Consider the following 14087-nt stretch of genomic DNA (forward strand, 5'->3'; position numbering starts at 1 on the left):
AAGAGGTATACATGTCACGACTTCCTGGATTTATGAAAAAGAATCAGGAAGGGATGGTGTACAGGTTACATAAAACGTTGTATGGACTGAAACATGCTCATAGAGCTTGGAATTTGAAAATTGTTTCATTTTTCAAACTCCAAGGATTCAGAAAGTGTGAGATGGAGTATGGCGTTTACATTCAGCATAGTTTTGAAAGCAATATGATTCTGGTGTGTCTCTATGTTGATGACATATTGCTGACAGGAAGATGTTCATATGAGATAATGAAGTTCAAGAAAGTGCTGATGAATGAGTTTGAGATGACTGATCTGGGAAATATGGTGTATATTTTAGGGATGGAGGTTTTGTACTCTACAAAGGGTATCACTTTGCATCAGCTGAAGTATGAACTTGAACTTCTGAAGAGATTCGAGCTGACAAATTGCAAGACTGGAATCACACATACTGAAAGCAATCACAAGTTGGATTCTGATGTTAAGGGTGATGATGTAGATGCTACAACTTTTAAACTGTTGGTTGGTTCATTGAGATATCTCTATAACACCAGACCTAACATCTGTTATACAGTTGGAATGGTGAGTAGGTTTATGAACAAACCAAAATGGTCACATTACCAAGTTGCTCTCAAGATACTGAGGTGCATTAAAGGGACTTTGAGGTATGGAGTTTTGTTCCCTTTTGGTGTTAAATCTGACTCAGAGTTGATATGCTATTCAGACTTTGATTGGTGTGGAGACAGAGTTGACAGATGAACTACTTCTAGATATTTTTTCAAGTATCTAAGAGGTCCTATCTCTTGGTGCTCCAAGAAGCAACCAGTGGTTGCATTGTCAACTTGTGAAGTTGAGTACATTGCAGGTGCTTTGTCTGTGTGTCAAGCTATTTGACTTATGCATTTGTTGCAGGATCTGAAGATCAAAGTAAACAAGCCTCTGAAGCTGATGATTGACATCAAATCAGCGGTAAGCCTTGCCAAAAATCCAGTGTTGCATGGAAGAAGCAAGCATATTGACACGAAGTTTCATTTTTTGAGGAATCAGGTTCAGAATTGAGTGCTAGAAGTTGTGCACCGTAGCACTCAGAAGCAACTTGCAAATGTTCTGACTAAAGTTGTGAAGATTGAACACTCTATCCACCTAAGTGATGGAATTGGTATTGTACAGTTTAGTTAGCTGAATATTAATTAAGGGATGGTGTTAGAAGTAATCCATATTCAGAAGTAGTATTGTTAATCAGAAGCAGAAACTTCTGATGTGGCTATTCCAGAAGCAGTGTCTAAATTATGGATTGTAGTATTAGTTTTGTTAAGCTTAACATAGCTAGTGTATGTTAGCATTTTGCTTATGTGGCATTTTGTTTGTGTATATAAATCAAACATGTAACATAATTTCATAATGTCATCAATATAGTTTCTATTAAAAGTTAGTTAGATCTATTTTCTTTCTCTTCTCTCTATATATCTTCATCATCTTCATCTTCAACCTTCCGCGCCAACAGGTTGCCGTTTGATTAGATCTAACGATGAGAGATGTGATGAATGGTGTGATTGTGTGTCCTCAGCAAGATGAGGGTCCACGTGTTCATTACGCCTTTTTCTTCTTCAACACTTGCTATTTTGCCTTGTTTGTCGACTTTACCGACAACCCATAACAGTTTCCCCCAAGCCCTTGTTCCTACGTCGTAGAATGAGGGCTTTGTCGGATTCCTCTTTAGTCAATCATATTGATCACTGACGACCATTCTAAGGAAGCTGCAAGCCTTCCAAAACCTTCTCAGCACACGAGAACTATTCTACAGATAGGTACAAGAGATCCAAACTCCCGATACATCCAACGACTCTCTGGGATTCACACCTAACAAATAACAGATTATTATTTCATCTCCACTATATATAGAAAGCGCGCAAGTTCAGGAACACATTTTCGAATTCAACTTTAATTCACTCACATATTGACTTAAGAGTTTGAGTGATACCCTTGCAGGTCAATCTCCTCTCCACCGTACCGAAAACTCATATATGTCGTTATCATCGACTTTCACTCCAGTTCTAGTTTCAATACAAATTATTATTATTATTATTATTATTATTATTATTATTATTATTATTATTATTATTATTATTATTATTATTATTATATTTTCACCTTTTGTCAATTGCTATCACAATGGTAATACACTCTTTCACTTTAAATATATTTAACATTTTTTATATTGTAACATAATAATTATAATACTATATTCAAGTTTGACAGCCCATAAGCAGTAAATAGCCTTTTTAGCATTTAAAATCAAAATATCAATTATAAAAATTTGAAATGTCATGATCAAATTTGTTTTCTACCTGTGTACAAATGAGCTAAATTATTTAAAAGCATAAGAAATATTAATAATATAATAATACTTGTCCAAAAATAAAGTTGCACCAAGAGTTTTGTTTATAAATTGTTTCAGGCTAGCTAAAGACACAAAACAGTAGACACAATTATGAAGGTTCAAGTTAATGAATATGTGGACTCTCGTAAGAAAGCCCGACATTTGATCCTAATAATCTCCCCGACATCGTCTCTTGTTAGATTTTTTTTGATAAGCAATAAATAGTCTCTTGTTAGATTTGACTTGAAAAGTCTTCGCATTAGACATAGGCAGTTTCAACCACACGTTATATATAAATCCCATCACTTGTTGTGTTTGCATTTATTATCTTATTTATACTTTCAAACTAAAATTTTATAATTTCAGTTACTTAGACATTTGAGTGTTCGGTCTTCCATTCTCCTACGTACGAGAAGCTTGCCTCCAGGACCAGCCCAATAAGAGCTTTGGATCTAATTTAAAAAATACATTTAAATTAAAAAAAATAATTAAAATTATGATTTTACATCTGTTTTAAAATAAAATCGATATAAAATCATAAATTCTTAAAAATAAAATATGATTTTATACCTAATTTTAAAATAATAGGTGTAAACTCTATTACTTTTGTAATTAAAAAAAATTGGGTCCCCAATATTTAGGGCTCAGTGTTGCAGCACATGCTGCACATGGGAAAGACCGATCTTGCTTGCACTGCATCATCAAAATAGCTCGATCTTCCAACACCTTATTTTCTCGTTCCTCCACAAAACAATGATAATGTATGTAGGAATTGGTTTTTGATTATCATAAACTTTCATATCTAATTCATCTAATCCCAAATTCATGTCTCTTAGGAGACGATCTTATCTGATCAACAATGACTATCACTGATCCAACAACTAGTCGCATTGTCCCAGCGTCAACCTCAAAACCGCCAACAAACCTCATTGTTTCTTCGATTGACGGAGGATCATCCAACAAGGGAGAACTAAATAAAGGATTTACCAAAAGAGGACTCTTCGGGACTGCTGACGACAAAAGGGAAACTAAAGATTGAAAGACCTATCATAGAATTCCGAGACAACGAAAACTTAGATGGGATTCCTAACATGATACACTCGTTAATTGTGAACGCCGTCATGGATAACCATGCAATCTCAAGAATCATTGACAGTGACGGGAGTTCGTGGGACGTCATGTACGCCAACATATTCTTGAGACTGAGGCTAGGAAAAGAGGACCTAGCACCGTATGAAGGTAGGAATCTCTGGGCATCCAACGACTCTATCACACCCCCTTGCGATATTAAAGAATTACAAGTTTCCTTTAGAGAAGGATGAGACAAGAGGATGATGAATGTGTGTTTCTTGGTATTCCCTTGTGAAAGTGTTTATAATTGCATCTTAGAATCATTTATTTGTAACACTTGACGCAGTAGCTTCCACTGTCCACCTAAAGATGAAATATCACAATTGTTTTAGTGAAGCTCTTGTCATTCGACCAGACTTGTACAGAGCACACCTAATAGAAGAGTTGATCCTGAAGGACCCTTGGGAAACCACCCTTGCTCTTGGAAAGAAGGTAAAAGAGACTCGTACTTTCACCATTGAAATGGTTAATCTTGATGTGTGCAAAGATGAGAGCATGTTAGGTGACAAGCTCAACGCCTCAGTAGAAACCAAAGTGAACACCGATGAGGCTGATAGAAACTTTGAGATAAGGAAACTCGACAAAAATCTAGTCAGGTCAGTTCGGATAGGAGTTAGCTTGCAGATTACCGAGATGAGAGGCCTCATTGAGTGTATAAGACTTAATGCAGACCACTTCGCGGCCTCCCCTAGAGAAATGCCTGACATCAACCCTAGCGTAGCATATCACTAGTTGAATATCGACACTTCCATCAAATAGGTGGCCTAAATAAGGAGACAATAATCCCATAAGAAAGCCAAAGCCACCATGTACGCGGTCTGAGGCCTACTTCATGCTAACTTTATTTCTGAAGTAAGATACATCAAATGGCTATTCAAGGTTATCCTAGTTAAAAATGAACTCCATAAATGGAGGATGTGCGTAGACTACACTGATTTTAACTGAGACCTATAGATTCATCTTCGCTTCCTAACACCGACAAGATGGTATATAACCCTACTAGCTACAAATTATTGTTATTCGTGGGGATGTGCTCCTGATACAACCAAATACATATGCATAAAGCAAAGAGACAAAACTTCCTTCATGACAGATAACGCCACCTATTGATACAACGTAGGTGCAACATACTAGGGAATGATGAATACGATTTTTGAAGAGGAGATCAGCGAAACACTAGAGGTATACATGGACAACATGATTGTAAAATCAAGCGAAGAGGAGTGGCGCGATGAACACTTTACCAGTGTATTCAGACGTGTTCCACAATATAATGAGGCTTAACCCTAAAAAATACACCTTTAGAGTCAGAGCCAACAAGTTCTTAAGTTTCTACTTAACAGAAATATGCATATAAGAAAACACAAACAAGTGTGAAATAATTATCAAAATGAAGACTCAGACTACGAAGAAAGGGATAATTAAGTTGAATGAGATGCTCATAACTTTAAACAAGTTCATCTTGAGATCAACTCAACACATTCTATGTATTCTAAAGAAAGAAACACACTTTATGTGGACCCATAGAGTGATAAGCATTCGTATCACTAAAAGCAGTATGATCTACCCAACCAGTTATGTCTAGACTAGCGATTGAGAAAACCTTATTCCTCAACCAAGTCGTATTTGTTGAAGCAGTTAGCGTCGTTCTCATCCGAGATGCACACCATCATTGTCCAGATTGACCAACCCCTTAAACAAGTTCTTCATAGGCCGAATGTTAAAATCTCTAAATTTGACATCTCTTCCGAATCAAAGAGAGTCTCTTTGGAGGAGTTAAAATTGATTTTAAGAATATAAAATTAAGTTTGATATATTTAATTTCTTTTAAAATATGATTGTTTTAGAATTGATTGTATATTTAAAAATAAATATTTTTGCTTTTAATTATATAATAACTTTATCCCAAAATTTATCTTTCAACTATTTCTATATGAATATATTTAAATACAAATTTATTTATTATCAACTTACTTTATATAAAATCAACTTTACAAAACAAATTTATTCAAAATCATTTTTTTCATTATATCACATAAGTAAACACACAGTCAAAGTCACGTGAATATTTGAAACGTGTTCTAGTGAATACAGAAGGAAATTAATAATTTTACAAGAAATCTAAATATCAACTACTTGCGTGTTACGCATATAGTCGAATTTGATTTTTAGCTAACTTTAATCATATTTACGGTAATGCTCAACATATATTTGGTCAAATTAGTCTAAAACCCTTGATAGCTGTTAAACCCTATATAGAAACAAAACAACAACATTCTCTCAAGTTTCATTGACGGCGATGGCTGATTCTTCAACCAACCCAAAGGATCATCAAAATTCACGTCTCTACCATCCCTACCAGCACCTCAACATTCCCGTCGACAAGCTCTACAACCTCCCCACCTCGCCGGAGCATCTTTTCCCTGAAGAAGCTTCCAGAAAGCACCGTTCATGGGGCGACAACCTCCAGTATTACACCGGCACCGGCTACCTCTCCGGCTCCATCATCGGAGGCACAAGAGGATCCATCGAAGGTCTTAAGGCTGCTGAGTCAGGTGACTCTCTTAAGATCCGAGTCAACCGTGTTCTTAACTCGGGTGGTCAAGGAGGTCGTCGACTCGGTAACTCGCTTGGGGTTCTGGGATTGATCTTTGCAGGATTGGAGAGTGCTATGATCCATGTTAGGGACACGGATGACTTGGTTAACAGCGCGGTTGCTGGACTCGGTACCGGGGCGCTTTATAAGGCTGCTGCGGGTCCCCGATCTGCTGCTATTGCTGGTGCTCTTGGTGGAATTGCGGCGGCTGTGGGAGTTGCCGGAAAGCAAGCTTTGAAACGACACATTCCAATTTAAAGAAATTGATCATAATCCAAGTTCAGATTATATTTGTCTGTAATGTTAATTTTAGTGTATCTTTGGATTGACTATGAATTTGACGAAATTTCAATGGCACCTTGTTGCCACACTTTGCTTTTGTAAACCCTCTTCATAAATTCATGTATTTAAATTGAAGCATACATGTCACTTTGTATTAAAATTTCTATTGATTTAAATAAAATGTCACTTACACCCTGATAATCACCAAATCCTGCTCTAATATTCAGGGTGATGTGTGTGAATTTTCAGTGATTATTATCACTTCATCTACCAAAAAAAATGTTAATGATTAGTGTGAAACAGACGAAGCTACTCAATCAGCCTAAAGAATGATTAAGATAATAAAATTAAATAAATTTGGTTCACTTCACAAATGATTAATAACAGAAACGAATAGGGCTCAAGGGGTGCAACTACAATGAATATAGACCATGTTTTGAGATATATCTATCTCAAAAACCATACTCTTAAAAGAATAATCCTATCATCAACTATAGGGCTAAAACCAATTAAAGAATATTATAACCTACACTATTATGTGCAGTGGTAGAAAGAAAGTTTACTACATATTGAAATGAGATTGTGAACATTGAGAAGGGACTTAGTTAGATTTCGACATGAACACGGGTTCGGATAGGCTTTAGCTTAATTCCTAAACTTTCTTGGGAGAGGAGTTCTGGTGCCATGATTGTATGATTAGAGGGGCTTGCTGGACTTGAACCATTGCTTGATGAGGAAGCAAAATGTGGTTGTCTGTGGAAGCCGAAACCCATTAAGAAGCATTCAATTGGTACTATCATGGAGTTTGGGTGTTCTTCTGTTACTAGTGAGCCACACGCCTGAACCTGATCAAGTAAGTGTTGTAAAGAAATCGCGTTATGTGCTATTTGAGTCTCTTATGTAGTTTCATTTCATATTTAATGGACATGGATTACTACTAGCTACCTCAACAAGTGCACAGATTTTGCTGTCCATTTTTGTACTCATGTGGATAGACTCAGCATGGAATGGACTGCTCTCTCCTGCAAATATAAGTGTCTTGCAGTGCAAGTTCTTTAGTCCCTCACTGAGGTCGCGCCTTCTGCAATAAGTTAAACATTTTGGTAATTAATCATCAGAACTATTGATAATTAAGTGGCTTAAGTTTTAAAGTTTCCATCATTTTGCTGGCATTATCCAAGTTGCATTATCTGTTTGTTATCTTTTAACATTTCATGCCATATTAGTCCCGCCCAAAATCCAACAAGTCCATAGGCGCAAGCTAGAATTTGGTTCACTTGTAAAATAATGCGCAATAGTAACTATTACAAGGTAGTTTCTAAGTGTAAAAAAGAATTTCCGAACAAGACAGAAAAGTATGTACGTTGACATCAAATTCTCAGGAATATTTAGGCTCTCATTGATAATAACAGGATAGAGATGTAGCACCGACACCTCTGAAAAAATGCGTGTTCGTGTCCGTGTCAGACACCTGCAATGACACTTGCGATTACGTTTAATTTATTCTTTTTTTTCAAATTATTATTGGTGTCGCCATGTCAATGTCAAGGTCGTATTCGGGGTGTCCGTGCTTGATTTTGAGACAGTTATACTGTTTTATGAAATGGCTCAGATAGATTGAAAATCTGTAGGGAGGAATGGAGGGTCCAAGAGAAAACAAAAGAAAAATAACCAGAAGTTTAACATCATTACTTACGCATTAACTGCTTGAAGAAAACGCATCACATTCAAACTTTGCCTTTCATCCAGAAGCTGCAATTACAGAACAGAAAAGAGAATCTTCAAGTCAAAATTGTACACATACAAAATTATCCTAATTCCAAAGGCAAATATACGTATTATTGGTTTGATAAAAAAAAATAGAGATTTACATACTCTTCGGCAAGTTAATATTACTTCTGACTCTGATCCCTCAATACTGCATCTAAGCTCCTATAAACGATGTAGAGAAGTAATGTCACCTCCAGAAATGATTCTACCTGCAATAGTGCCTCATAAAGAATGAGAATAATACCTTACTGAAGTAACGTTGCAGGAGGCATTCCTTCAGTAAACCACACATACCATAGAAGTACAACAAGTTCATCAAAACCTACATAAAAGCAAAAAACCTGTAAACACTCTATATGCTACAAGTTTCATATTGTTTTGTTGTATACTAAGTGTGTTTAGAATCACGGCGAGATGGCTTGTAAAGTGCGGTTAACTAAACAGTTGCCGCTTTGAGCTCAACTCACACAATGTTACCGTGGAAACAATGATTCTCAAACACACGATAAATAGTTTGGCACATTACTAGTTTCCCTGATCTAGTTGTTGGAATTTCAATTTCAATAGATAACCTAAGATAAAAGCATGGAGACGGAGAGGAAACCTTGTTGTAAATCCATTCAGTCCATGAAGGTCCTTTACAAATTGGTGTAACAAGAATCAATCCAAGCACTCGTTCTTTGTATTTCATCTGCCATGTGATGAAAAAAAATTAACATGATGTTTACTATATTAGATTGTTGAAACTGATAAGCTCGGAGCTGCTAACTTACAGCAAATAGTGTGAGGATGTAAGCACCAGCTGTTACACCCAAGCACATAACCTCTCTTAGCCTGATTTATGACAGTTTTGTCCGAAAGTTAAAATCATAATCCAAATAAGTATATCAAAGAGGCAAGTTCTGTACATACACGCGCGCACATATACTAAGAGGTACTATGTACTCAGTTCCCTTAGTTCAATTTATCCAGAAAAAGCACAAACAATATAGAATCGACGATTAACGAATGCTATGCGTACCCGAAAAAATCAAGCACTTCTGCAACCTGATCAGCTAGATCATCCACACACAGCAATGGTTCATCTGAAGAAATCACATCAGCTCCCAACTGCAATATCTCTTAAACAAATGAGAAAAGAGTGGATTATACTTTAGAGTTGGAGAATGCTCATGAACTTTAATATGTGATCATATGTTATCTATTTCTTTGTGGTAGTTAACATTTCTTAACTCTCTTTAGAAAGAAAAAGAGACATACATAGAATAGGCATATGTTTGCAGACATTAGACACAAGTCACTTCAATTTAGAGTTCATTTACTCTAAAAAATTGTACATGTATTAACGTATCAGAGTCAGTGTCGTGTATGTGTCCGTGTTTCATAGATAATAACACGGGGAAGAATCCGGATACTAACCTCATGCCCTGGAGCATCAATGTGATAAATGCAGAAGTTATGAAGCATCAAAGAAGCTGCTTCTGGACAAAACAACAGACCCTGGAAACAAGACACATCTGAAAAAAAAACACTCCATGATTTCAAAAACCATATCCATAGTGATTCCAAACACATAAACAAAGCACCAAAGATCTAAAAGTAACAATCTGGTGTTGACATTCATTCATACACATTAAAATCAAAGCAAAATGAGCCATAAGTACAAGAATTATACAATTGAGAGCCACATCTGGGTAAGTTATTAGAGCAGGTTTATCTCGATCCCCACAAACAAGCACAGACACGGAACCTTTACTTGTTTTCACTATACATTCCTGCAAACTCCAAAAAAAAAACATACACTAAAATGATTATTTGAATCTCTATTTTTACATCATTCACAGTTTGTGATGAGTAGAAAAAAGTTAGATTACCTTTCCTCCCAAAGGTATCAAATCAATGTCAATGGAGAAAGAGTCGGTTGAATTTCTCATGATAGAGTCAAAGAAACGTGCACGACGTAACGAATTAGAAAAAGCAAAACTGAATCAATCTTATTTTCTTTCTCCTTAGTTCTTACTCTTCTCGTCCCTATTTTTCTGTTAATAGGTGTGAAATTACCGTCACAGCCTTCAAATTTGAAGGGTACAAAGAAAACAACACGAGTAAACAGAAAAAGAAAAGTACAAGATTTTACAGTGTTATTTGTCGTACGTGGTGTTGAGTAGTCAGTGACCGTTGGAAAGGGTTAAAAGGCTATTGAACATTTTTACCTCTTTTATTTTATTCTTGAGTTAATTAAGCAGAATATGAGTGTGATTCTCGTAATATTGTACTTAAATTTGAATGATTAGATTATTAGTAAATAAAAATAGAGTGATGATTTGTTGTTGGAGTGTGTAGCTGGAATGGGATGGGGTTGAAAGAAAAGACAGCGATGAGATTAGCGGCGCACATGTGGTGGTGGTAACGGGGATGAGATGAGAGGCATCATAAATGAAATGTAAAGCGATGGGAGTATTTTGGAGGGGTATGATTATCCAGCTGTAATCCACCTGGAGTTTTATTATTAGAGAGACATCCTACACTAAATTATGATTATATGACAGCTCTTCACTTCCCTCTTCTGGACCTACTTATAAAATGGGGGCATTTATAGTTTATGATTCATTCGCGTTATCATAATCTAATCGGTTCAATCGGTTAGACTAGAAATCGAGATTAAATATCTATAATTGGTTTGGCAATAAATCGATGCAAAAACCAAAAAATGGATGGAAATTGGCAAAAATCGATTAAAATTAGTGATTCTTTCAATCACATACGTTGAAAATTGGTGAAAATCTCATTATATGATTCGTCCAATCAAATTTTTTAAATTTATTTAAAAACAAAATATTATAAAAGATTAAAAGAAATACTCATTTGATATTATCAGATCAATTGAAATCTCACAATATTCAATTTCATTCTAATACATTTAGAATTTGATTTTCTTATTAATGATGTAGAGCTTTTTATTTATAACTAACACTCTTCACTTTATTTTCTAATATTTTTATATTTTTGTTAAAAACATTAAAAAATTAACCTCCTTGATGCTAGACAGAGAAGGTCACAAATGATTGGTTAGTGTGTTTGTGATTGGTATAGAGGAGGATGAAGTGATAAGCTCCATTTTTAGGATATCTGAGTCTTACATGGATATTCTCACATCTTGCTCCCACCCCATTTGTCCTTTACATAGTCTGAATTGTAACTCCCTAAGTCATAATGAGTTGTCCATTCATTTCTAAAACTTGAATGTTGGAGGTAATGTCTGCCCTCTCACTAATAACTATTTATCATGAATTATAACGGTTCCTAACATTAATTTCATAACCTTTAGTCTGCCTCTTAACCGTTAAGGAACCCGATCGTCTGACATCATGGGTCGACCTATATGAGTCGGTCTGAGGCTCATGCATGACTATCTTAACCAACATTGAAAATAGATATCTCAACTAAGTTTGAAATTTCGGAATGTACATAAGTCCCTAAAGCACGAGGCCTGTAAGAACATTAGGCTTGTAAGGGCGAAGTGTTTTGTATTTATCACGGACCATGTAAATTTTCCTAATCGTATTTTAACATAGTATACTCCCTTTAGTTCGTAGTTTTTTGAGGTGACATATATTGGAAATATTTACAACTTTGATGAAGGAGTTTGGAAAACTCTGGTGGATTTATAGAGAAGTCGAAGAGCCCTAATGGGTCTCGACCAATTAGTTGCCATAGAACTCGGTAGGTTCTATACATGTACAAGTTGGAAAGCCCCAGTGGGTATCGACTAATACGTCGTCGTAGAACTCGGTAGGTTCTAGACATATATAAGTCAGAGAGCCTCAGTGGGATCCCGACTTATTGCAGTTCTATCTTAACTATGTCAATGCATATCCTTGCTATTAGGATTGTGATAGGCCATGTATGTTTTTGAATTAGCAACAACCAAATTCTGATAGTTTTTAGATGATCACATGTGTAGCGGTAAAAAATTTGAGATTAAGTTATCGATTAACTTAACTCACAAAACAAGAGTTGTCATTGTGCTTTTATTGTTTTCAAAGGAAAAGGAAAAAAGTACGAACGATACCCGAAGAAGTTTTAAAACAAAACTAATAAAAGAGATAAGGATCCAGGGATTAGTTATGTAAAGAAAATGTATTAACACCCTAAAAATCCATGGTACTCCATGAGAACCTCTTTGAAAATGTGTCTTTTGGTTTGAAAAAATGGATATTATTTGTAAAATATTGGAGAGATGGGAAAAAATATTTTTTTATGATTTTTGTGTTTGCCAAGATCTTTTGAAGTCTCATGCCTACGTACCAACAAAGTGCAATAGAGGATCAAAACCTCGTAGTTCATGGTAAAAATAACAAATATGTTTGTTTTGATTTATTTTTTATGAAAATACATTTTGTCATTTTAAAGAGAATATTCAACTAGTCACCCACAAGTATGAGAACTTTGCATCATCATGAGAATGACTCCAACTTGGATAAGGATCAACAAGTATGTCACTAGCTCTCTTAGATGGAAACGAATTATCATCAATACTATGGAGATAGGAGAATTATATATCATCTATGTAAAGGACTTATGTCTAATACTTTGAAAAAAAATTAAAAGGAAAAGTGCACAAAGGGCACAAAATGATTTGAGTGAATTACACATTTTTTAAGGCTTTTGAAATTGGTCTCAATATGCTTAAGATGAATTAGCATTCATTAGGAAAGGGTTTGAAAATCACTTGACAAAAGTCAAGATTTATTGAGAAAGTGGTTCAAATTTAAAAAACAAGAAGGTTTTGAAAAAAGAGAGGAGATTTTGAAAATTAAAGAAGGGGATGAGAAGAAGAGACTATCCTAAAGCATAAAGTAAAAGCTAGGGAGGAAAGATCTAACCAAGAGATAGCAAGCCTTGTGACATAAGTCAAACAAGAGTTCTCTCATTTGGATTAAGCATCAAACAAGCCAAATAAGCAAATAAAAATCCATATATCAGATGAAACCAAAGTAACTCAACCAAGTCTTCAAAAGGAAGTCTCAAGTCAAAGGTACCAGATGAATTCCAAGGTCTCAAGTCACAAGTCCTGAAGCAACAGTCAATATCCTAAGTCTAAGTCCATAACTCCACAATGATGCCAAAGATAGTAACCACAAGTCCATGAATCAGGATAACCAAGTTTCTTTTTAGGCTTTTTCTTATTAGTGTTTTCCTTTACAAAGATATGAAAATAAAGTCCAAATTGACAAATAAAAAATGACATAATCACAAACAATACGATATGAAGTGCTAATCATAAAGTATAAAGTAAATGGCATAAAATGAAAGAGCGTAAAGTAAATGACTTAGAAATAAAAGTTAATACAAGTAAAATGTTAGTAAAGGATGTTAGTAATAAAAAAAAGAATGGTTTGGTCATTTTTTTGAGAACACTCAACTATTCACTCACAAACATGAAAATATGAACATATACATCATTTATGAGAAGGACTCCAACTTGGATAAAATCAACAAGTATACCACTAGCTCTCACAAATGGAAAGGGAGCAATATTTTCATACAATACCATGAGGAGTAGGAGACTTACAATCTCACTTATGAAAATGCCTTTGGTTTTAGGACAAATTTTGTGCTATGTTAAGCAATCATAATTGGACTTATGTAGAAGTCACAACTATCTGAGGCCGGTCAATAATAATGTTTATGTTAATACATGCTAGAGAAATGATATGTAAATTATTTTGTTGAAGCCATGCCACACAAAAAAAGTAAGAAAGGAAATGATCAAGCACAAAGGCTAGGAGTATGGTTCATTACTTAAATTCACATTTCATGTCACTTAGGACAAACTTATGCATCAATATGAAGTACCTTAAATGATACATGATCACTTAGAAGGTAGATTTGAAATGATGAAAGTTTATCAAGTACCAATCCATATATC

The 14087-nt window shown here is 35.2% G+C and overlaps 2 protein-coding genes across 7 annotated transcripts; one reads left to right on the forward strand and one right to left on the reverse strand.

Moving 5' to 3' along the window:
• Positions 1-5684: 5684 nt before the first annotated feature.
• LOC127091927 (mitochondrial import inner membrane translocase subunit TIM23-2) lies at positions 5685-6525 on the forward strand. Its single transcript, XM_051030671.1, has one exon. It carries the CDS (start codon positions 5807-5809, stop codon positions 6359-6361), a length of 555 nt encoding a protein of 184 aa, XP_050886628.1. The 5' UTR covers positions 5685-5806; the 3' UTR covers positions 6362-6525.
• Positions 6526-6732: 207 nt separating this feature from the next.
• Positions 6733-10579, reverse strand: LOC127091925 (protein NDL2). 6 transcript variants are annotated; one of them, XM_051030666.1, is made up of 12 exons: positions 10369-10579; positions 10030-10194; positions 9831-9930; positions 9575-9672; positions 9177-9274; positions 8929-8989; positions 8760-8846; positions 8400-8477; positions 8261-8317; positions 8082-8137; positions 7331-7466; positions 6733-7230 (listed from the first exon to the last, which is right to left on the reverse strand). In XM_051030666.1, the coding sequence occupies exons 2-12, from the start codon at positions 10087-10089 to the stop codon at positions 6991-6993; spliced, it is 1071 nt and encodes a 356-aa protein (XP_050886623.1). In that variant the 5' UTR covers positions 10090-10194; positions 10369-10579; the 3' UTR covers positions 6733-6990. The 6 variants fall into 6 exon arrangements, with proteins under 6 accessions (XP_050886623.1, XP_050886624.1, XP_050886622.1 ...); XM_051030667.1 differs by having other exon boundaries at positions 10310-10579; XM_051030665.1 differs by having other exon boundaries at positions 10293-10579.
• Between the last annotated feature and the right edge of the window lie 3508 nt (positions 10580-14087).

Source organism: Lathyrus oleraceus, chromosome 6 (genome assembly GCF_024323335.1).
Source record: "Lathyrus oleraceus cultivar Zhongwan6 chromosome 6, CAAS_Psat_ZW6_1.0, whole genome shotgun sequence".
NCBI lineage: Eukaryota > Viridiplantae > Streptophyta > Magnoliopsida > Fabales > Fabaceae > Lathyrus > Lathyrus oleraceus.